At 44.7% G+C, this 25,098-nt stretch overlaps 1 protein-coding gene across 1 annotated transcript in view; it reads left to right on the top strand.

Moving 5' to 3' along the window:
- Window positions 1-25,098, top strand: part of LOC146769594 (rho guanine nucleotide exchange factor 11-like) — a gene marked incomplete at its 5' end in the record, with an annotated part of 243,205 nt that overhangs the window by 54,337 nt on the left and 163,770 nt on the right. The window contains 1 exon segment of the mRNA XM_085640490.1: window positions 19,970-20,116. Within this exon segment, the coding sequence (XP_085496616.1) occupies window positions 19,970-20,116 (147 nt within the window).

Here is a 25,098-nt window from a genome sequence, read left to right as displayed (position 1 = left end):
TAATGCTTTGCTAAGAAGACAGAATGTCATGGTTAGAGGTGCTACAGAATCTTTGCACGAGGTTGCTGCATAATGGCAACATTCACACCTCTTTAGGCTGAAATTGCAACATTGTATCAGCATAGCAGAGCTGGAAGCCGGCATAAGGATGCAGTGTGACTGGGACAATTTAATCTAGAATCTTCAAAATGTGAGCTGCATAATGCTGTGTAGACCCCAATTGTGCTCTGTGGTGCTCTGAATGCCTATGCGCATACAGACCTCTTGTGCTCTGTGATCCTCTGAATGCTTATGCGCATACAGACCTCTTGTGCTCTGTGATCCTCTGCATGCCTATGCGCATACAGACCTCTTGTGCTCTGTGATCCTCTGAATGCCTATGCGCATACAGACCTCTTGTGCTCTGTGATCCTCTGAATGCTTATGCGCATACAGACCTCTTGTGCTCTGTGATCCTCTGCATGCCTATGCGCATACAGACCTCTTGTGCTCTGTGATGCTCTGAATGCCTATGCGCATATAGACCTCTTGTGCTCTGTGATCCTCTGAATGCCTATGCGCATACAGACCTCTTGTGCTCTGTGATCCTCTGAATGCCTATGCGCATACAGACCTCTTGTGCTCTGTGATCCTCTGAATGCCTTTTCGTATACAGACCTCTTGTGCTCTGTGATGCTCTGAATGCCTATGCGCATACAGACCTCTTGTGCTCTGTGATCCTCTGAATGCCCATGCGTATACAGACCTCTTGTGCTCTGTGATCCTCTGAATGCCTATGCGCATACAGACGAATGAGCTCTGAAGGTACAGAGATCAAGAATGGTCACCTTGCATTTACATCCTGTTGAGGCGATAAACAGTGACGCCAGTGCTTAATTAGTAAAATAAATAAATAAAGAAGCTCCAGGGCTCTCGCCAAGAGGCCACTGCAGCCTGCACCACACATTGCCCCTGCCAGCGCTGCCAATGGCAGTACCAACACATCCACTAACCATCACACTCCTACAAGTGTGACAATTCAGACTATTTCAGACCCCAAAAGCTATAAGAATGGCTTGGGTGGCACGTAATAGTCATTTTTATTGTATTTTGAAATAATAATTTACTGTTGTTGTGATAATGTCTAAACTAGCCTCACCGCGCCACCTTGTGGTAGACTGCCAAGCTCCTGTGTTGACAATTAAGTGCTGACTAGAAGGAAGCGTCCCTACTTGGACAAAGAAGCATCCCTCTGTCAATTCGAGACCACCATTTATAGCAGTCGGTCAATGCCAGTTATCTACTTGCCCACCATACACATGTCGCCTGGGATGTGGCAAGTAAAGATTTCAGGGCCCATTTGACTCAAATCATTCTGGGTGGACAGGATGCAGCCAAATATTTAATTCGGCCTTTCCAGGATACTACCAGCTGTTTTGTGCCAGCAGTCAGCACTAGAGTGATGCTTTGTCGCCACACGCAAATGCGATCTGCATGCTTTTCTGGAGATGTGCAGGCATCCTTCATGGATATGCCTTTTAATGAATCCATTCTTTGTGGCAAAAATCCTTATTCCACCCTGAAGATTTTCAAGTATAGCCAGGTGACAGCACTCTCTTTAGACCTTTTGACACCTACACTAATCAGTTTTGGTCATTCTGGGACTATTTTATGGGTTGGCATACAGACTGTGTCAGGTCCCCCACCCCTGCTCCAGTCCCCTTTGCCCTATCGTGGCCACTGACTAGGGGGAGGGGACGTGGTCATTTGCACTGGCTTTCCTAGTTCACCTCCCCTGTGCATCATCAATCTTCAAGCCTCTTTGGTTAGCCCTTAGAGGCACACAACCACCTTGTGGCACGCAGGATTTGAAATTTTCTCCCAGTCCATTACATCTGACAGATGGGTACACCAGCATACAACAGTTTCTCCCATTTCTTTGCTGTTTACCACAGCTTCTGCCCGTCTTAGTGCTGCTCACAGAGGAGCACCTCTACATTTAATTGATAGAGGAGTGAGCTCTGCTGTCCCAAGATGTGATTTAGAGGGTGACAGCCTAAAAAATAAGGACGGTTGTTACTCCCACTTTCTCCTTGTGCCGAAGAAGGATGGAGCCTTCATCCTATTTGTATCATCGCCATCTAAATGCCGTCCTTCGGATGGACAAATTCAAAATGCTCCTACTGGACAACGTTCTGTCTGCCCTAGATCTGGGCAGCTGAATAGTAGCCCTGGGCCTACAGGATACCCACTTTCATGTGACTCGTAGTACAAGGTGGCCAGGAGCATTCTCAGCTGGCAGTGCTCCCCTTTGGCCTTACCAGTGCCCCTGGTGCTCACAAAAGTGACTGTAGTGGTCACTGCTTATCTTCAGAGATTGGGGATATCAATTTTCCTCTAACTAGACGACTGGCTGGTGGAAGTGGGCTATCCTCAGTCAGCAGTAAACCACCTCTGACTGCAATACTGTTGACATCGTTTGGATTCTCGATCAATGAGCGGAAGTCACACTGGAGTGCTGCACAGAAACTTCCTTTTAAAGAAACTATCCTGGACACAGTGTAGTTCAGGGTCTTCCCTCTGTTGCAAGAAGTCTAGGACATTCAAGCTATGATCCCGATGTTTCAGCCTCAATCCTGAATCTCAGTTAGTGCAGCACCTGCTTGTCCACTTTGCCAGGTGCATATGCTGGCTGGACAGTGGAATCTGAAGCCTCGGTCGGTTCAGCACCAAGGGAACCTTGACTGTGGGATCTGAAGTCTCCTGGGTCCAGCTCCAAGGGAACCTGGCAGATATCATCCAGGTTTCTGAGCTGATTGCAAAAGATCTTCAGTGGTGGCTATCAGACCACAGCCTGACCAGTGGCAGACCCCTTTCCCTTTTCCACCAAGAGCTGACTGTGGAGACGGGTGTGTTACTGCTGGCTAGGGGAGGCCATCTGGGAGAGGTGGAGATCAGAGGACTCTGGTCTCTTGTGGAAATAGAGCTCCACATAAGGCGCTGAATGCTTTTCATCAGGGCAAGGCTGGTACAGGTTCTCATGGACAACACCACCGCCATGTGGTACTACAACAAGGAGGACAAAGTGGGGTCCTTGGTCCTGTGCTAAGAGGCTCTGCATGTCCGGAGTTGGCTGGAGCATCAGGGTACTTTCCGGATCATGAACGTCCTAGCAGGTTGACCAGTATATCCGTGGATGCCTGGTGGATCCCAAATGGCAGTTGCGCTCTGTGGTGGAAAAGGAAATCAGACAGTGGGGAGAACTCTGGCTGATCTTTTCGCCACTGTTGAAAATGCAGTGTCAAAAATTCTGCTGCGCATTGGAGTTTCCCGGAATGCTGTCTCTAGGATATGCATGCAAGGCTAAAATGGAGCACGGACTCCTGTACACCTTTCTGCCACTGCCGTTCTTGCCTCGAGTTCTGAAGAAGCTCAGAAACAACCTCTCCCAAGTCATCCTAGTGGCGCCGCATTGCACAATACTTCCGGGCATGAGTATCTGTCCTCTGATTGGGATACCCCTTGAGAGGCTCTTCTGTCGCGGCAGCAGGGAATTCTGCATCCTAACCTGCACAATCTACACTTCCTTGTGAAGAGAATGAACAGCAGGTGTTTCCTGCATTCGATCTGCCACCTGAGGTTGTGAATGTCATCCTTGCTGCAAATCTCTCTGCAAAACTGTACTTTTTCAAGCCAAATGGTTGGATGTTTTATTGTCTGTTTTTTCTTTGGCCCAGCAAAATTCTTGCAGGTGACTCATAGATTCGTTGGCCCTTTCATACCTTTTGTGTTTTCCTGACCAATCGCCATTATTTAGGTCACCTCCTGTGATGAGTTTTATTCCCAGACAGTTTGTAAAGCCACACAGGGCTTGGAATCCAATGAGCCCTTGCCAAATGCCCCCGTACGGTGCAGAATGAATGCAGCGAGTGAGCCTGAGCACTACAAGAAGGGTTTGGGGGGGGGGGGGAATTCTCCCCCCCAAGGAAATGTGGACAAAAATGGAGCATTCTAAAACACATTTTTCATTATCTTTTCAATTGTATTAGCTTTTAAAGCAGTGTAAATAATGACCTAACTGTGCACCAGGATACAACAATCTTTGTTGGGCCTCTCACTGACTCCCTCCCTATCACCCTCCAACAGTGCCTAACATCTGCCCATAGCCCCTCTCTCACATTTATTTAATTTGTTTAATAGCGCCTCCTAAACCGGTGTATGGTGTCGGAGGACTCTACATCACACACAAATACAGAGACAATGAGCAATACGTGTGTAAATCAGTGTATAGGAAATGTAACAATGCTTGGTGTAGAAAAGCACAAACCCTGGATTCGGAACATAACACAGTGGCTAGGGTTGGCTTTACTAATAAGAATTTATTTCTACTCACACAAACTTTTTTAGAAACATTAGGATAATGAAAGACTCAAAAAATATATATAACTTCCCAACCTGTACCATGCAGTTTCCGTGTAGCTCTTTGATTACACTTCATAGCTCAGATTATGAGAATCATTTATGAAATGAACAGTAACAAAAACGCCCCTGTGTCAAAAGCAGTAACCCACTAAGCTATGCACATACAATACTGTTCAGTTATCTGGATGGCACACGTCCTTTGCTGCAGGCATGTTAACCCTCTGCGCTACCTTAGATGAGTCAAAACTGCCACTAGACAAAACTCCTATCTCTCTCTAGTAGGTACATTAATCACCAGAGTTATCTTGACATTTTTCTTGTTTCCTGAAAACTGCTGGATATACAAGGAACTCTGCAATGGGTGCTTTCAAAACGACTGCACAGCTGCAAAAATGTCCCCCACTAACAAACCTGCCCCCCACCCTTCCAGCCTCCTGAGGAAGCGCCTGATGCCTCGTTCGTCCAGTCCAGCCTTGGTACCATAGTGGGATCTCTATTTGTTCCTGATGCTCCTCTTGTGCACCATCTTCAAGCTAATGCATAGCTACTCCATGCCTCTTCTGACTCTCAGAACTGTCTAACTCCCTGCCGTCGCTTCAGCTTATCTCGTGAGTGCGCTCCAAGCTCTCTTGGTGTAGCCAACGTGCCACCTTTTTTCCAGACAAACTAGTGTTGAGAACCTAGTTTGTGACTCCATTTCACTCCCATCTTTAATCCTCTTCACCACTTCAGAGAGGCGGAGAGACTTCATCGACTGGGCCATGAAAGAGTCTTAAGCTTTTACATTGATCTTTTATTTATTTATTGATATTTTACCCAGTGGCAGTCGCCACAGGGCAATTATAGTTAGGTCAGTGTTTCCGTAGAAAATGCTTTTTTTGTGTGTTGCTAATAACTTTGGTGCCATTTGATGAATCTCACAAAACGTACTCTTGTTTTTGCCTAGTTTGAGCATGGAAGGTTTGGGGTGATCCATCAAGCAAGGCCAAGAAAAAAGGGAGCTCTCAAAACACAAAATCCCCAAGCATTTTCCATATACTTCTTTAGCCAGCGCTACCGCAAAAACTGCTGAAGGGAATTAGACCAAATATCACAGGTAGCCAGGTCTTGGTTCGCAAATTGTGCTTTTTGCAATTTGGTGTATATCTATTTAGTCGTTTTTAAGATATTATCGTTTAAAAATATTTGTTTATGTGGACAGTTGGGTTCAAGGGATGCTAGCGAAAGTCCCTCAAACCTAGTTCTAAATAATGGAGTGTTCTGACTGGCCCTGGGAGATTTTTTTCGCATGGGCCCATTCGCTTCCACGGGAGTGGACACTCTGATTGGCTGCCAGCTGCATGAGAAAAATGTTGCTGGAAGACTCAGGAACTTAGGGGCTCATTATGATGACGGACGGACATCAGTCCGCCCGCCATCGTTGCGGTGCTGGGACCGCCCTTCAGAAGTGCAGCGGTCCCACCACACATATTAGGATGTTCCCGCCACACTGGGGGCGCATCCTGGGCTTTTAACATTGCGGACGGTGCTGCTGACTGCAGCACCGTACGCAATGTCAAAAGTGCTTGCACTGCATTTCCCTGCACTACGTGGCAGGCACCATGCGGTGCCTGCCACCTGGTGCATGGAAATGCAGGGGGGTACCATGGGTACCCCCCAGTGCACCCCCCACACAGAGGGGGCCTGCAACGGCCCCCGAATACAGCCTCCACCTGTCTGACAGGCAAAAAGGGATTCCGTAATCCCTACGGCGGTGCGGCACTGCCGCAGTGCTGCCCTGCCGCAGTGCTGCCCTGTGTCCTTGTACCTCAAGGCGGGCAAAAAAGGACCACCTTGCGGAACCATGGCGGACGGACTTTCCGTCCGCAGCGGACACTTTGGGATTCCCACCACCATCCTAATTTAGCAGTGGGAATTTCCTGTGTGATGGCAGAAGGACCGCCACCGCTGGCCCGGCGGTGGCGGTCCTTCCGCCATCATAATGAGCCCCTTAGTCTCCTGTCTTTGAGAAAAAATATATAAAAGGGGGTAGGCCTCGGTAGGCACTGTGTGGTGGGACCAAAAGGACCCTCCTCACCCCTTACCCTGAGATGCCCATCCCGAGACACAATAGCTTCCCTGCCTGCACTCCTGTGGGTGGGGAAACTCTTGGCTGTTCCTTCTTGGCAGAACAAACATGTAAGTCTGCTCCCAGCAGGCAGGAGATTTAAAGATGCTCCCTCCAGCTTGCGGGCAGGTGTGTGTTCTGTTTCCCTGCTCTCAACCCAGCAGGCAGGGAAAAAGAAATGATATTGCCCCCTCCTGGAGGGAGCAAGCAGAATACAGCTGCTCCCTCTGGGATGGAACAATGCCGGCTCCCTCTGGGAAGAGGGCCACATGCTCCCCTCCCCTTAATTATGTAATTTAGCTCCAGGGGATAGGTTCCCCAGGGCCTAACAAGGCTGGGGGAGGGGTTTCCTAGGGCCCATGAAAGATCAGGTATGGGTGCAGTGCAGCACCCCTCTCTTTTTATTTATATGTGGCATGGGATCCCTGGGGCCTAATAATGTGCGGAAAGGGGTGCTGCACGTCCCCTTTCCCTTTTTATTGGAATTTGGTGATGAGGTCTCTCAGCGTTCACTGACAGACTATATACCAATAAATATTGTGCTACCAAAATATTGTGTCAAAAATATTGAAAACTAAAATATTGTTTCCTATACAGATAATGGTACCATTATCTGTATAGAAATCAATATTTCTGGTGCGGTGAGTGTGCCCTGATTTATACATGAGCTCATTCATTCACCATTCCAGCTAGTGTGAATGGGGGAGGCAAGGGAACTGCATGGGGATGCAGCCGGTTCTTGTGACTGGGAATCTGGATTCTTTAAACAATCCACTAGTGCCCCCAGTCTCCGACTGTGTCCAGCGTGCCTATGCCCCTCCTAGCATCTCACAATAGGACCTCTCCTTCATAGCTAGCCCATCTCCCCAGTTCCTTTCTCCAGGAAGTCGCTCAAGGGCCCTAGGGTACTTCCAGTTTCTGGTGATTTCCCTCTTTGCCACTACAAATGCTAGATCGTGGAATCTACTTGTGATCTTAGATTTGGGTGTGTTTGGGAACCAGCCTAACAGACTGTGGCTCGGGGAACAAGGTACCTTTTCCAATACCTCCTCAGTGGTTTTTGTTACCTCAACCCAGTAATGCTGCAGATTCGGCCATTGCCATAGCATGTGCATGAAATCCGCTCCTATATTCCCACATCTTTGGCATGCTGCGTCGTTTATGTTAATGATGCGGTCAGGGGTAAGGTTGGCCCTGTTGAGTACAAAGAAATTAATCAATTTGAATCTAGAGTTCAAGTCTACTTTCGGTATCCTTTCTAGTATTTTAGTCCAGTCACCTTCAGGAATGAGACTGGGAATCCCCAGGTCACCCTCCCATTTGTTCTGCTGTGTGTCGGGTGGTAGGAGTGTATCTTCCCATATTGCTCTATAAAGGGCTGTTACTGCTCTGTAGGTGCCCAAAGATGCCACAATGTATTTGTAGGACCTATGGGGTTGTGGTTCTGTCGGACTCATGTTCCAGTGTTTGCGAAATGCCATCGTTACTGGTTTGTGAAGGAGGAAGTGGCCTTGCTGCAGGTCAAATCCATTTGGTGCAACAGTAGGGTAAGAATTGGACTCAAGAGGGGTAAAATTTACTATTCCCACTCCAGTCAGTGTAACAGTAGGGCATTTGTGTATGCTTTAATAATTTACATAATTATAAATACATTACACATTTTAATTAAAATTATTTACCAACTAAAATTTCATATTTACCTAAATAACTTCCCACCCTATACCTACACAAACCCAACAAACCACACCTAAAATATAACCTAAAAAATATAATCATTACACATTTTACATAGTTAATTATCAATTAAATAATGAATTAATTCATAAATTATTACCTAATTAACTTCTTACCCTATAGCCCTACACACCCAACAGCCTGCACCTAAAATATAACTTACAAAATATAATAATTGCACAATTTACATAACTATTTATCAATGAACAAATTAAAAAATAATAAGAATTAATTACTTATTACGGAATTAACTTTCTTCCCTATACCCCTACAAACGGGACAACTCACACCTAAAACATAACTTGAAAAAATTATATTTATTCAATTTACATAATTAATGATCAAGTAAATATTTAAGAATGAATTAATAATTAAACAATTATTATTTAATTAAGTAGCCACCCTATACCCCTACAAACCCAATAGCCTGCACCTAAAACATAACTTTAAAAAAATACTCAATTTATATAACTAATTAGCAATGACATCATTAATATTATTTTTTTAATTATTAATTTATTAAACTTCATTTACTTCTCACCCTGTACCCCTAAAAAACCTCACAGACTGCTACAACACTATAAATTACTATTAACAATTCAATCAAAATTTTAAATAACGTAAAATTCCAAACTATATTAAAAAATAATTAACAACAATTATATGAAAATATGGCGTCTGATTGAGACGGCTGTGCTGCTTGCCCCTTGTTGCCGAGAATGCTCTAAGGGCTACAAGGACCTTCACCACCCTAAAAACATAGTAAATTCATGCCCCCCATGACTCACCAGCTGAAGGCGAACGACCCCGACATCCTTCAGCCTTTTGAGACACTTCTGACACTGGTTTTGGAGAGCACTCCGATCGGCAGCTACCGAGGGCTGGTGGAGAGGAGGGGCTGGAGATACAGGAGTGCCCGCAAGGATCGGGTGGCTCACGGCGCAGGGTTGCATCAACAGACTGGAGAAAGTGAGGATGCCTCCTAAGCCCAACTGGGCGACAAGCCTGAAAGCTCCCGAAACGCAGGCAAGTACAGAGCCAAATTCCAGCATCTTGGCACATTGCACTAAGGGAGTGAAGACGGTGGCCTGCACAAACTCCAACCCCAGGATACCAGTTAAGGGGGAACAGACCCAGGACGGCCCAAAGAAAGGTGAGATGCAGGAGGTTGCAAAGCAAAATTATCTAAATGACAGTAATACGGGGACCAAGGGGAAAATTGCTTGCCCAATAGATCCCATGGCATATTCTCAACCACTACCACAGTTACAGCTTGCTCTCCAAGGGCAAGTGGGGCAGCATAGCATCACAGACTTTTTCACCACAACCTCCCAAGTTGATGGCAATGGCATGATGGTTAGCCACAAAAATTATTTAACAACTTGATACAGACAATGCTGGGGAGCAGCTGAGCTCTTCAAGCACGGGGGATGCCCCTTGTAGTATACAGCCAGTCGACAAGGCGATAACCTAAATGGATGAGATCCATGGCGAGATTACTACGGAAAGCCCTGAGGATGCCAACAGACACAGACCTCTTGTGTCTTCCGAATCCGGGCAGACAGTCTCAACTTTGGGGGACAATCCTGTTAGCGTAGCCCACTCCTCCCTGGCACAAGCATGGCCTGATGGCATTGCAGCCCAACTGGACACCAGTATGTTAGTCAAGGAGGCAACAGGCTTTAAGGGGTTGGAGGATACTTAGGATCTCGGGGATACATTTTACTCAGTGACCGATGGCTCTGAAGTCAGTTCCTCTGATGTAGAAGATATCAGCAATGTGCAGCTCTCCAGCCCCAGTCTCAGTACCCTTCAGAAGGATACGATGGTCAGGAAAAAGAGGCTCCTGAAGAAACATAGACTCATCCATTGGAAATGGAAGCAGAAGACAACATCGGACTCAATGCAGACCCTAACTTAAAATGGGACTACTCTGCTACCCAGAGTGTTTATTCAGATCTTTTGGGACAGGAGGAGGATGCTGCACCCTCTTTGAAAATGATTTACGAATCTATAAAGCTACTGCAGGAAGAAACCCAAATGGATGGAAAGAAAAATCGACTGGCAACAAAGAAACTTCAGGGTGATTTAAGGAAAATGGCTAAAGCTTGCACCAATATAAACTCGAGACTGACAGATGTTGAAGAGCGAACTAGCACACTTGAAGATGGCTTGGTCAGAACTCAGGCACAGGCAGAAACGAGAAACGTATGCAACACAGTTCACGGATCTTCAATGGAAGATGGAAGATTTTGAAAATAGGCAAAGGCGTAATAACCTGCGGATACTTGGTATTAAAGAAGGAATAGAAGGGGATGACATACGGGCCTATATATTGAGACTAATGAAGGGAGCCTTTCCAGAACTCCAGCACTGGAATTGGGAAACAGAGATACAGCGGGTTCACCGCTTCCCTTTGACCTTGAAAAAAACATTTCAAGGGCAATACTAATTTATTTTGGGAACTTTTTGCTTCGAGAGGAAGTGTATGCCAAGGTTACCGTGGAACGTCGATGGAAATTAAGAGAACTGATCCAGCCCTGTCAAGCTTTGGGAGCACAAGCTTTTTGATGAACCCAGCACGATTAAAGATTATCCACAAGAACATTACAAGAGTCTTTACCTCAGAGATCAAAGCTAAAGACTACACGGAAAAACTAAAAACTTAATGGCAAGACCCTGTATGTTTCTCTTTTGATTAGCTAGACTGAAGTAGGGTGGGGGGTGCGTCTGCTGGTACTTTATTTTTTCACCTTTTTTTTATCACCGTAACAACACAGTACTTTGGTGGACTACCCTATGGAAGAAACACCAGGATGTACGAATTTCTGATGGGATGACCACGGGGGGGGGGGGGTAGCACTTCTTAGGAAGAAACAAAAGGGGGGAAACTTTATTGAAAAAAAAGAAAGGGCTGTAAAAACCAGAAAAACATCTCATAGTTAGGCAACAAGGAGAGCTGACTCTCAGGCTCCACCACAGAGCCCTTAGGTCTGCCTGTCTCTCATTGCAGGAGGGGGGAGAGAAGCGCCACGAGGACAGGGATGGCAGGGCGGGGATAAGCAGAGGTTTATCGGGAGGGGGACTGGGGAGGGGGAAAATGAAAAAACACCATTGTGCGAGGATGTTAATGTGGGAAGGCAAGAAATAGAAAAAGGAAGAGAAGGAATGCGGGGACAGGGTGATAAGACATATACACCATGCGTATAGCAACGATTTATATATGCGGGTTGAACGACGCTGCCAAATGCAGGATAGTGAAGAAACAGCTTAAGATATTACACGCTGACATAGTTTGCATACAGGAGACGCATATTGAGGGGACGCGGAAAATTCTCTTAGAACAGTTGGGATTTTAATTAATAGCACATACCACACAGAGGACTAGAACACGGGGGGTAGCAATATTGGCACAGAAGGGGTGATTGTGTTTAAATCTTGTTTAACTGATAGGTTTGGTTGATGGGTAATTGTTGAATGTCAAGAACAGGGATTTAATTTTACTCTATGTTCAATTTATGGGTTGACGGGGATGACCCCGAAATATTTGATTTTCTTAATTCTGAACTGGCTAAGTGGCCTTTACCGATCATTGTATGTGGTGATCTTAATATAAATGGCATAGATGGACTGTGGAAGGGGAATCCAAGTAAATATACAGGTCGGAAAAAAAAGTCCACAGGGCCCTTATTCAGATGATGGACGATAATGGGCTCATAGATGCCTGGGCACAACTAAAACCACAGGAGTGGGGTAGCACGTACTACTCCGCACCGCATAGAGCCATAGAGCTGTAGCACGGCTAGATTATTTTTTGGTCTCATCTTCTCTCCTCCCCACTTGTACCATTAAGAAATTCTCTCTGGTTATCTCTGACCACAATTCTTTGGTCCTGGAGGGTCAAAGGATTGAGCGGGGGGGGGCGTGCCGGACGCTGGACTTCTGAACACACCCTGCTACAGGCCCCAAAATATGTTCAACATATGAAAAAATGGCTTGAGGAATTCCTAGAGATCAACAGGGGTAGTGCTGGGTATGGGGTGGTATGGGATGCTCTCTAGGCTGGAATCAGAGGGAAAACCCTGAGCTATTCGCTGAACCGGAATAAAAGAAGGAAATGAGATTAAGACCATGCATAGAACAATTTTAGACATAGAAGAACTACTGGTTAGGTCTATTGCCACCTGCTCAAATAAAGATGAGATCCTCCAGAAATTAGTTTTAGCAAAGGCTGCGGCAGGTGAAATCGTGGCAGCAAGAGCAGGGGGAACATTCTTGGCTCGGAGACACTCTTGCTATGAATTTAGTGAACAAGTTGGGCACATGTTAGCTGCAAGGACTAGACAGAAGACCTCCGGGGGAGACATCTTAGAGATTAAAAATTCAGTGGGGGAAGTAGTCACAATACCCAGTGAAGTACATATGGTATTTCAAAGCTATTATGAGAATTTATACAGGGAAAATGTGCTCTGGGAACCCAAGAACATAAAAGAATATTTAGCGTTGCTCACAGCCAGACATTTTCATAAGAAGACTCAAGGGCTTTGGAGAACAGATTCTTAGATGAAGACATTTAGGGAGCCCTAAAGGAACTGCCATCCGACAAGGCTGTAGGTCCTGACCAAATCCCACTAGAATTGTATAAGGTTTTTTTCAACTTTGGGGGGTGATATAAGTTTTGTAATGTGCCAGGCACAGAAAGGGGAAACACCTCCAGAGTCATGGGCAGAAGCTAGTATGATCATTTATCTAAAGAAAGGAAAGCCCCCTAACAAACCTGGTTCTTATAGATATATTAGTCTAATGAATAGCAACACAATGTTTTTTTCAAAAATCCTAGCGAATCATTTTAGTACCATGATTGGGAAGGTGATCTCGCCCCGCCAGCACGGGTTCATCCCAGGCAGAGGCACGGCTGAACATATTCGCAGAGTCTGTACTTTGTTTGATGGTACCTCTGTCACGCGAGATCCTATGGCGCTTATCCTGCTAGACACAGAGAAGGCATTTGATAGGGTCTTGTGGGGCTATCTTTGGGCTGTACTTGAGAATTGGGGTGTAGGAAACTATATAGGAATCCTAAGATTCAACTCCGGTTGATGGGGGGACAAAGCAACCCAATTGCTATCACACGAGGGACGAGGCAGGGGAGTCAATGCTCTCCCCTCTTATTTGCTTTTTATATTGACCCTTTGATTTGGAAAATTGAGGCAAATAAGGGTATCCTCCCTATTGGACTAAACAGATGTGAAACTAAGATTTTGGGATAATCTGATGAATGGCAATAACAGCCGCAAATACATCTGTGGCTTTAATGGAAATAGAGCATGAGGCTGAATGCTTTGGGGCGATCTCAGGCTATCGGCTTAACCGTGAAAAGACACAAATTTTAGTTTATGACATGCTCTCTATCTCGGATCCAAGAGTAACTGAATCTGCCACCTATCTTGGGTTTAATATAACATCAGAACTAGGTAAAGTTGTCGAAAAAGAACCTTGTCCCCGTGATTCAAAAATCCAAGAAAGACTTTGATAGGCTAAATAATTTGCATCTTTTGATTGTGGGTCAATGCAACATTATCAAAATGATATTCCTGCCCAAAATGTTGTATCTATTCAGGACGATACCTCTGAAATTTGAAAATCGTTGGTTTAAAGAAATGGAGAGGCTGATTAACCGATTTATTTGGGCTCAAGGGAAGACGAGAAGAGCGCTTAGATATATGTCCCTATCTAGGGAAAGAGTGGGCTGGGTGGTCCCTGATTTAAAAATATATTATTGGGCCACGGTGATCCAATACATCCGAGGGTTATTGGGTGGAAAGGTCATTGACCAGTTGAGGAACGATGCTTCTCCGGATGTATATGAATTACTGTTAGAAAGAGAAGCCCCTAATTGGCTTTTGTGATTCAGTGAAGCCAGTTATTATAAAAAAGTTAAATTCAAGACCCTTGGGGCAGCAGTAGCGGTCTGGACTGGCGTCAGCAAAAAGCTGGGGTTAGGAAGAATGAATTATTATACTACTTTATTTGGGTATCTGCCTCTCCCCGAGATTTTTCACGATGGAATTATGTGGCGATGGGATGCTTTAGGGGCGAAGACGATGGGGGATCGTTTTGAACCAGATGCTATACTCTCATTTGAGAAAGGCCAAATCCTTTTTAACCTCGATCACAGGGAGTTTTTAAAACTTGTCCAGATCCGTTCCTCTATATTAAGGAAGAAGGGGAGAGCGAAAGCTTTCTCAAGAGATCCAGTAATGGAAGTGTCCAAAACCCTGATGGGTGTACAATCGCCCAGATTTATAAAGAGCTGAGACAACTACAGGGCGATGATTTAGAAAAACACCCTGAGAAATGGCAGCGGAAGCTGAACACTGAAGGGGATGAATTTAGGGCATTGCTTAAGCTTGGCTACACCCTTTTAAGAGTAGCGAGCCTCCAAGCACAACATTTTAAAACACTTGTTTCACTCTATTACACCCCAGCTAAGATAGCTCAATGGGGTGGGACTGATGGTATTTTTTGTCCCCGTTGCCAAGGCGACGAGGCAGATATACTTCATATGTTTGCCTCTTGCCCTGCCTTGCAACCTCTTAAGAGAGCTATAGAGGATTTTATGGGGCAAACCCTGAGGATCCAAATAAAACTGTCTGCCGAGCTGATGGGTTTAGGTGTGGCTCGAGACGGAACGCTGTTAGCTCACTGGAAATTTGCACTTCTTGCCATGGCTGTGGTTAGAATTTGTGTGTCATCTGCATGGGTGGCCCCTAATCCCCCCACATTTCAACAATGACTTACACGACTTAGCTATGTTTTATTTGGGAAAGGGTCTGTATGAGAAGAAAGGGTGGAAGACTAGGAAATTAGGGAAACTTATTTGGGCCCCTGTAACAGATTGGAAAATCAGGATGAATGCACTCCAGGTACAATCCAGTGATTTAAACATATTGGAGTAACTATCTTTGCTGTTTATGTTTTGATCTTTGTGTAACCCTTTTTTTTGTCAGAGCTGCTATATTCTGTAACTTAATAGTACTGTACTGCGCCTCTGTAGGCTCTCAGGATTTGTTTTCTCTTTTCTTTTTTCTTGTTTAAGAATGTTTTATTCTTTACAGATGTTTCAGTATAAATGTACCTGAACCGATGGTGGAATAAAAATATTTAAATTTAAAAAAAAAATATATATATATATATATATATGTATATATATATATATATATATCATATACCATTACAGTATTATTTAAAACTCATAAAGATAATTAAAAATAAATATTTTTTACACCAATATTATTGTCTACAATATTAACAACAACAATATTCTTGAAAACGATATTATTTACCTTAAAAAACAATATTTGTGTCAACAATATTCCTGCATCACGATACTTCTGTGACATGATTTTAAAAACTCGAAATTAATGTCACTCGATATTTTGTCCGAATAACATCCTCAGAGTCAGTTAAGGTTTGGGGAAGCTGCACAATCTCTCCCCCCAATATTTGTTTTCGATGGGGTCCCGGGGCCCGAAGGGCAACTCTGTCTGGCACATGCCAAATGCTGTGCCCGGCATGGGGTTGGCCACCTGCTGGGGATTTGACCACAGGGTCTGTCAGCAGGCCAAGCCCTATGGCCACCCCCTAGTGCGCACGGCCAAAGATGTCATCAGTGATGTCATAAATGTCATAGAAAATGTCATCTGTGATGTAATATGTGAGGTCATAAGTAGTGAATGGCTGGACGAAAGTTATAGTTAGCACCACGGGCGCAAGTTATAGTTAGCTCTTCTATAACTGGTGAATTTGTTTGTTTATTTAAAATTCAAAACATAAATGTTATCAGTGACATGTTAACCTACCTATAACATCACTTTAAATATGTGTATATATTAACCAGTGGTGGAATCATAGTTAGCATCGTGTTTCTATAGGATATGCCTTTTTTGTGTTGCTAATAACTTTGGCGTCACTTAACAAATCTCCACACATGTGCTAGTATGTGATTAGTTTACACATAGACATTTCGGGGTGATCCATAGCCACCTTAGACACAGCTACAGCCTAAACCGCAGAACGGATTTAGATCAAAGTTGTGAGTAAGCTAGCTGTTGGACCAGAAGGAATGATTTTTTGTGTTTTGGTGGCAATCCATTTATCAGTTTTGAAAAAAAGAAGGTATAAAAGAATTGTACATATCACGTTGTGGAGGATCCGCAGAGCTGACCGATCTCAACCTGAAATCTGAGTGGGTGCCACTCCCTCAACCAGGAAGTGGTGGCAGCCATCTCCCAAATCCTAAAGAAATGAGAAAAACATAAGGCGGCAGGAAAGGGATACCCTGAACCACGATGCCTGGTGGTGGGGTTGTCTAGGGTCAAAATATTTTTTGAAAATAAAATTGCTGTAAATTCACGGGGGAGCTGTGAAACTGCGGCAAAATAAAAACTGAAAAAAGGAAAGCATGGGCTCTCACCATTTCTATTTAAAGACCCTTCTGGTGGGATGTGGGTGAGGCATATGGCATGTTTCAGGGGGAGGGTGTTGTAGCCCCACTCCCCATGCCTTCACAAGGCCCCAGGCACCCCATCGCCTGGGGCCGATAACTTAATTAAAATGGAGCTCTACCCTAGCCCCATGATCCCCAATCCATGGGACACCGTTTGTGTCCCTCCCCACAAGCGTGGGCAGGGAATCTGCCACGGTTGCCCCACCTGATGGGAGAACAAAGAACGGCCCTGCCTGCACTCAAGAACAGGGAAATGCTTTAATTGCTTCCCCTGACCCTCTATGGGAGCACGAGAAAACTGTTCTTGTGGGGTTAAAGCAATGCCGGCTCCTGCTACACCCGGGATGGGTGCATACTGGGGAGTCGGTGGGGCTGCGAGGGCCCTGGGCCTCCCAGTAGACCTCAACGTTAGACCAGCTGTGGGGTGCCCGGGGTGAGGCAAGGCTGTTTGTGACATGCTATGGGTGGGCACCAGGACATGCTATTTAAAAACAAAGAAAAACATGCCGGCTCCTGCAGGTGCAGGGGGCTGTGGGGGCCCTGATCCGGCCCTCATAGTACCCAACATGGCGATATCTGTGGCGTGCCCCAGTTGGCACGGGGCACACCATTATGCATTAAAAAAAAATACTTTATGCCGGCTACTGCAAAAAACAGTGGGTGTCCTGGGTAGAACAGGGACATCCATAAAAATATTTAAAAATTGCAAACAGTGAATAATAAATGAGCAGACACAGCCACTCATTTAGTATTCACTGCTCCTTCATAGAGCACCCAATAATGCCCTGGGAGAGCTATTTACATATATTTAGTTTTTGGTGATGTCCCTAGAAGGGGCAGAGACATCACCAATATTTGTGTATGTTGTGAGGGGGCTGTAGGGACTGCTTCTGCCCCTCAGCAGCACTAGAAAAAAGAAACATAATTCTTCTGGATCATTGAAACCATGACCCCAGGAAAACTTACCATATTTTTAAAGGAATTTCCCAGGCTACAGCTTTTGCTCTGCAGCTGGGATCGCATTGTCACCTAGGGGCTGGTCGCTTTGAGGTATTTTATGTGTTGCTGATGTATCACATAAACTACATGGCCTTGATGTGGTTATTTTTACCATTTTAGTTTCTGGGGGTGTAAAACGCTATAAGGGATTACAGAGATATATTTGTTTTATTTATTATTTTCTTAAAGAAAAAATTATATATCTCTGACTATTTATTTTCAAATTTTTCATATCCAAATGTAAAATTAAAAACTGTGTAAAAAGAAAGAGTTACAGACATGTAGCTCCAAAAAAGTTCTTTAAATGTTGTTTGCCACTATTGGAATATATATTTGATTGCAATTATTGATACTTTCTGGAGAAAGATGATAGGAGTGGCCACACGCCAGGCCCTACAGCCAGACCCAAGGCCATGCATGGCAGTCATTTGGTTTTACATATGATAATAAAATATTACTTTAGGTAAAAAAAAAACCTTGAAGTTCATTGAAAAAAAACAAAGGTTAAAGTAATGTTATAGTTTTATAAAATGTTCAGTAACAACATTATGTTTTAAACTCTAATAGCCACAGAAATTCACCAGCTGTAGTTATCTCAAGTAGCTATAACTCGTGCCCGAAGGTAACTGTAACTCATGCCCACTCCATGCACTGCCAATTACCCCAAATATTACATCACTCATGACTTCTTCTATGACATCATTGATAACATCACTGCAATATTTGCAATTAACCTCTTCTGTGCCCATGACGAGATAGTCTCGTCATGGAGCACGGTCGCGCTGTGCCCATGACGAGACTATCTCGTCATGAACCCCACCCACTAATGAAACGCCCGGCACAGGAGGGGGAAAGGGCGTGGCACAGAAGGGGTTAAATTATTGATCAGAAAACTGTGCATGGTGGGGATGCGAGTTATAGTTACTTACTATAACTAAAACTAGTGAATTTCTGTGCTTTTGTTTAGTTGAAAACATTATGTTGTTACTGAACATTTCACCTAACTATAACGTTACTTTAAACTTTGTTTTTTTCAGTGAATATAAACACCGACCTTACTGTTTGAGGCTATCAGCCAGCCCTCTTAATGCCTTCTTCTGTATCACTCCCCCTACAGAATAGGGCAGTGCATCGTCCCACTTCGGCTGTGGGCTCTCTTTAGTGTGCGTGACTGCATTCTGCTCTTTCACAAGGAGCACATCGTCGCGTACAGTAGTTCCCTTCAGAGCCAGGCTCTACTATGGCAAGATGTGCTTTTGATACCAAAGTATATTTTTGCTTTTAGCCAATTTCCTTTTTTTTTTTACTATTGGTGAGGCACCAGCAGCTGACCAACAATATATTTTCTCAAAAACATGATAAAACAAGAATTGACAAAGCCAATAGACTGGCAGACAAACCTTACTTTTGATTTTGCCAGTGCTTTTTCTGTTAATGATTTGTGTAAATTTATAGATGTAGCGTTTGCTTCATTTTTTGCAGTTTTTGGCCCAACCAGAAAAATACATATTTGCAGTTAGATAGATTGATATTCCTTATTCGATCAAATAGAGATCATTCACAAAATGTATAAACAACAATCTTCCTTGCTAAAATACAATATACTATGAATGATTGTCATATCATAAAAATCATAAAAATGTAAAATAATAAAGTGAATAGAAACGTATGGCCAGTTAACAACAAAAGAGAAAAATAAATATTATCAAAAAAGTCATTGTGTTATTAACATACTATGCCAAGGCCTGTGTTGTCCTCTTCTTTACTTTGCAGTTAACAACTTAGACCTAACGCGCCAAGTATAAAGCAGGTACCCTGATATGGCGAACACTAGCTGTAGAATTTGATCTATGAACTTGCAGAGCATCTACTGGTCTCCTAAATGATAGGGGTATAAGTCACTTTTTTCTAAACTCTGCATAGCTGGGACAAAAAATATATATATAATGGTCTAATGATTCAGGACAAAGGGTACATTTGCAGGTATTTTGAATTTAAGTAATTTTTTGGGTAGTGGTTGATTTTTGCCCATTTTAAATGTGTGATCTTGGACAAGCTGCCTATTCAGTTAAAATGCGTGGGTTCAGGTTGTTCTGCTTAGTACATCGCCGTAATAAAAGGTGAATTGCATTCTGATCATTCTGTCATTCCAATATTTATATTCCAATTGTGTCTTACTCGATATGCACAGTCCTAATTTTTTTTCAATCTTGTTGCAGAGCTGTTTAGAACGGAGATGTTTTACTCAAGGATCTTCCGAGCGCTTGAACTCAATTTCTACGAGCGTATGAAGAAAAAGAAACTTCTGTCTAAGAAAGAGTTCTTGCTGCTATTTCCCAATCTCCCTGTGATGATTAAAATACACAGTAAGAGGCTGCTGGGGGATTGATACATATTACTATCATTATTTATTGACAATCGTTAATGTCTATACTTGGCATAATTCAGTTCTTAGTGTACAATGATTGTGGGGCACAGCTGGGTTGCAGGCTTGTTTACAATGCAGTTACAAATGATTGGCAACTGCCTATGTTACAGTTGGAGCAGCTGAACACGCTGTTCACCTTGATCCTGAATATTACACCTCTTGGATTACACAGCAAAGGGTAGTAATTTAAGCAGTGAGTCCAGTGTGCTGTTACTGTATAAGCTGAATGGAGAATACACAATAATAAGTTTTGTAAAAAGAAGCTTGTGTGTAAATTAGGCCTGGCTAAAAATCCGTTCCGCTCACAGAAATTGCGATAATTTGACATTTTCGCGTTCCGCGGAGAGCGCGAAAATGTCAAAATTGTGGCAATCCGCATTTTACCAGAAATTTTTTGCTTGTTCGCACTGTAAAATAATACATTCTTGCGTGCGCGCGATCGCCTTACCTGAATCCCCGCGTTCGCCGACAAGTTTTCCCGATCCGGTCGCGTTCTCCACGAGATGTTGGATTGTTGGTAGCCATTTGCACTGTCTCGCGACAGTTCGCGCCCACAGTAACATCATTCGTCGCGCGATCACGTCTTTCTTCTCACGATCATGCACCGCGAGACAAGTGAAAACAAGATGGCCGCGCCCGCGAGCAACCGCATGGGTAAGTTGGCGAGCCGCGACCACGCAGAACATACCACGAACGTGCGGGAAAAAAACTTCTGCATCTTCGCAATATTTCCTCGTGTTTGCGGAGATTTTTAACATTTTCGCGATAATTTGCGAAAGTGAATTTCGCAAATTCCGCCCACCCCTAGTGTAAATCAGAAGTTGTCTGGGTTGCAAAGAAAAGGTGAAGATAACTTCAGACCAGGCTTGTGGTTTTGTGGATGGTTGATAATTCCAGGCAGAGAATATGGTGATTTCTGAACGATACTTTCAACTGCAGATTCCTCTTTAGAATACTCCTAGGCACTAATCACCAACCAACAGTTTCTCCTGCTCACCCGCAGGAGGCGCACTTCATCGGTTGTACCAACCCCAAAATTCAATGACCCCAGCATGCCATGGAAATTGTCCCTTCTTCAAAGCTTCAAGTTTCAAGCCATGCTCCAACTTCGGAGAGTGGATGTAGATTATGGATTCGCATGAATTTGCTTGTGGTGCTTCAGAGCTGGTCGTGATTCTTCGCAGTCAGTTGGCTCTGTACAAAATCGATGTGCAGCAGTCTTTCGGACACATTTGTGGCTTAGTGCGCCACCTGACAAGAGGATCCGGTGTAAGACAATTTTATGTTTTGTTGTTTGTTTCGTCTTTGGCCCAGGAAGGACTTGTTTTGGGCACTGTTCAGGCTATGTGTCATCCCTTTCGGCTTTTCTGCGGGTACCAGATCTGCCGCCTTTATGTTTGTCAACTGTTTGTGGATGAGAGTTTTGAAAGGATGCAACATTCGTTTCCATCAACACTGTGATGCCACAGTGGAACGTGAACCTGGTTTTCAACTTTTCGATGTGCCCCCCATTAGAACCGCTGCACAGTTGACATTAAAAACTGTCTTCATCATCACCATATCATCAACTAGGCATGTGAGCGAGCTGCAGGCCCTTTCTGTCAACCCACCTTATACAAAACTCTTCTCAGACTAGTTGCTGTTTAAGATCAAAGGCTCCCTTCCACCTTGACTTTGGTGCAGAGCCGCTCGCACCACCTAACAGAGTACAGAAGTAAAGTACTGCTCTAAAGTTTCCGGATCCAATCTAACACCTGGATACAATATTTGCAAGGAAAGGAATCTGTTGATAGATAGGGTATTCACCATTAAAATCATTACCAAAGGTAACTTACTTTTTCTATGGGCTGGCCTTGATGCAGCGGGCCGCTTGGGACCTGCCATAAGCACCAGTGTAGTGGTCAGCTTCATGATTGTATGCACTACTGTGTTTTTCAGTGACAACCAAGCGTCTCGAATGGACATGCCCTTCAATGGATCCAGGCACTTTGTGGTAAAGAACTAATCAGCCTTAGAGCACATCATAGGCAGCCCCCTCCCATGTATTGCTTTTACTGGTTCACCAGTTTGACAGGCAGTACAAAATGTTCTGAGGCCTATCAATGACTACCCTTCATATCAGTAAACCAGTTGGCCCAGAATATTTGCAACTCCAGAGACCATGGGCAGCATCAAGGGCAGCAATCTTACAGCACCTCCTAACCCGCCTCATCAGCTACTTCAGTTTTTTCTTTCAGAACCAATCTTATCCAGTAGGAGGCAGGGTTTGATTTTTTCCCAACAGGCAGGAATTCCATCTTTTATTTTGGTGGGACTCAAGTTAATGTTAACTGGCACTTCTTCTAGAGCGCATATTCACCGACAGGTCTCTTAGCGCTATGTGAGAGAGCTTAACCTCACCTCACCACATCCACATGTACATGCACCAAAACATGGCCTAGGTTGTGCCCCAGGCTTTAGTAAAAAGAAGCGTTTTAATTTTTTTTCTAAATGGAAGAAGGGTGAGTTCCCTGCGAAGGCTTTCCGGTAGCCTGTTCCAGAGTTGAGGGATCATTGCGGAAAAGTCTCTGCCCCCTTTGGAGGATGTTTTGAAGCGGGGGCAGGCCAAAAGGCCAGCATCAGACGATCGAAGGGTATGCACTGGCACATAGTTTATGAGGCGTACCTGGCCGTGGATGGCGTTATGGGCTATGCAGAAACCTTTGAACCTTGTTCTGTGTTTGATCGGGAGCCAGTGCAGCTGCTGCAGTAGGGGGGTGGCATGTGCCCGCCTTGGGAGCCTGAAAATCAGTCTAGCAGTGTCGTTCATGACCACTTGGGGTTTTGTTAGCAGCTTCTCAGGAAGGCCAATGTACAGAGAGTTGCCATAATCTAACCTTGACATAATCATTGCCGACATAGCCATCCATAGTGCCTGGAAATGAGAGAAGGGGGGCGAATCTCCGTAGCTGTCTCAGTAGGCCCACACATGTCCCTGCAATGGTAGATACCTGGTATGACATAGAGAGCTTGGCATCTATTTTTATGCCAAGACTTTTTACGACTGGGGCTGGCGTGGGAGAGGTGCCTAGCTCATGTGGCCAAAAGAGTTCCTACTTGAGTGACAGCAGATTATACAGCTGGCCTTCTGCAGGGGTCACGTCTCTTTTTGCCGATGGGGGCTATCAAGAGGGTACCGGATTCAGAAACGGATGAGGAGGGATGATCCCACTAATTCCTGGCGTCCAAGCGGGACAGATGGCTCAGGCTGATTTTGGATCTTCACCCTTCAAATTAAGAATTCTCAATCTAGCTCAGGTTCTCAGTGGCTTGGATCTGGGTGATGCTATCCCTGGATTTGCAGGATGCATACAGCCATGTGCAGTCCTGCAGTCTTACAGATGCTACCTTCTGTTCGAGGTAGGGGCAGAGCAGTTTACTATTCTACCCTTTGACCTTGCCTCTGTCACCTGGTTTTACAAAGGTGATGGTAGTGGTGCAGCCCACCTTCTCAGGTTGTGGGCACATGTATTTCCTTAACTTGAAGATTGGCTGCTTAAAGTGGACCTCCTCCGAACGATGATTGTCTTTCTTTCATAACACAGGTTCTCCATCTGCAAACTAGAGTTCTCCTGATGCAAGGATTTAATTCATAGGGTGATCATGGCTGTTATGTTGTTCAAAGCCTTCGTACCCTGGCAACGAGCCTAGGCCATACATGGTTTGATCCTGATGTTGTGTGATCAGTCATGGGTTTCATTGAGTAGGTTCTGAGGCTTCTTGGACTGCTGGTTACATGCATTGTTCTGGTCCTGTGTATTCAGTGGCACATGTGGGCTCTGTTTCTAGTGAACGTAACCCCATGGCTGTCTGTCGGACAACATCTGTGTTGGAAATTGGGTTGAGGAGGGTGAAACCCTACTCAGGCAGCAATCGCAAACTCTGTCAGGGAGACACACAAGTAAACCCCACATTAACATGTGCTTAGCCTTCTGGTAGCTTGGCAAAAGCAATCAGGCTTCACTGAGAGGCACTATGTGAAGTATTTATGCAGCACTTCAAACAGTATTAAAGTGAAAATACAACACAAGAAAAATGTCACATCAATTTAGACAAAGAGAGTAAAATGTAATACATGTTTTAAGACCAAAATGACAAACATCCAATCAGTAGAACCGGAGATGTGCAATTTCAAATTTTAGAGTAAAAATAGTGCTAGTATGAAGTGACAATTTCAGGTCCACCGCAGTGGAATGCAGGCCGGATACAGAGACCCAGTTAGGCCAGCTGAACAAAGTACCTGAAATCCTGGTTTGGAGAGCGTTGCGAGATCTCATGCTGAGGTTGCGTGGCGCAGCCGTGGTTCCCAAAAGCTGCATGCGGAGCACTGCATCATCACCAAGGATGCCTTTGATGAGGGGCTTGCGATGCAAAGTCTGGCATCAAAGATGCTTTGCGCACCAGCAGCTCAGAAGAAAGCTGTGGTGCTATGATGTGAAGTTCTGCGTCTTCATCGAAGATTACATCAGTGAGGGGCTTGTGATCTGAAGGTCTGTGCCAGTGATGTATTGTGCAGCAGCAGTTCCGGGGAGACTCACAGTGTGAGGTCCGGCGTTGGGGCTGCTTCGGGTACAGGGTTGCAATGCAGCTGCGGAGAAATGCGTCGCACTTCATTGGTTCTGCTCACAGGGCCACAACTGGGCTGCCAGAGCACCTTAAAGCCCAATACCAAGGGTCCTGGACTAGGGAGGTACCACCTGGTGGGTAGGACTCCCAGCAGACTGAGTCCAGGTGCTGGGCTTGAGATGGTTGGAGCCTTTTTTGTCCCTGAGGCTCTGATCAGAAGGCCGCCAACTAACCCTTGGAATTCATCTGATGGTCCTGGGTTCACGATGCATGTCCAGTCTTTTTACTCGGGCATCAGGGCAGCAGAGTAGCGGT

Source organism: Triturus cristatus, unplaced genomic scaffold (genome assembly GCF_964204655.1).
Source record: "Triturus cristatus unplaced genomic scaffold, aTriCri1.1 SCAFFOLD_374, whole genome shotgun sequence".
NCBI classification, from domain to species: domain Eukaryota; kingdom Metazoa; phylum Chordata; class Amphibia; order Caudata; family Salamandridae; genus Triturus; species Triturus cristatus.
This window is presented reverse-complemented; position numbering and strand designations above follow the sequence as displayed.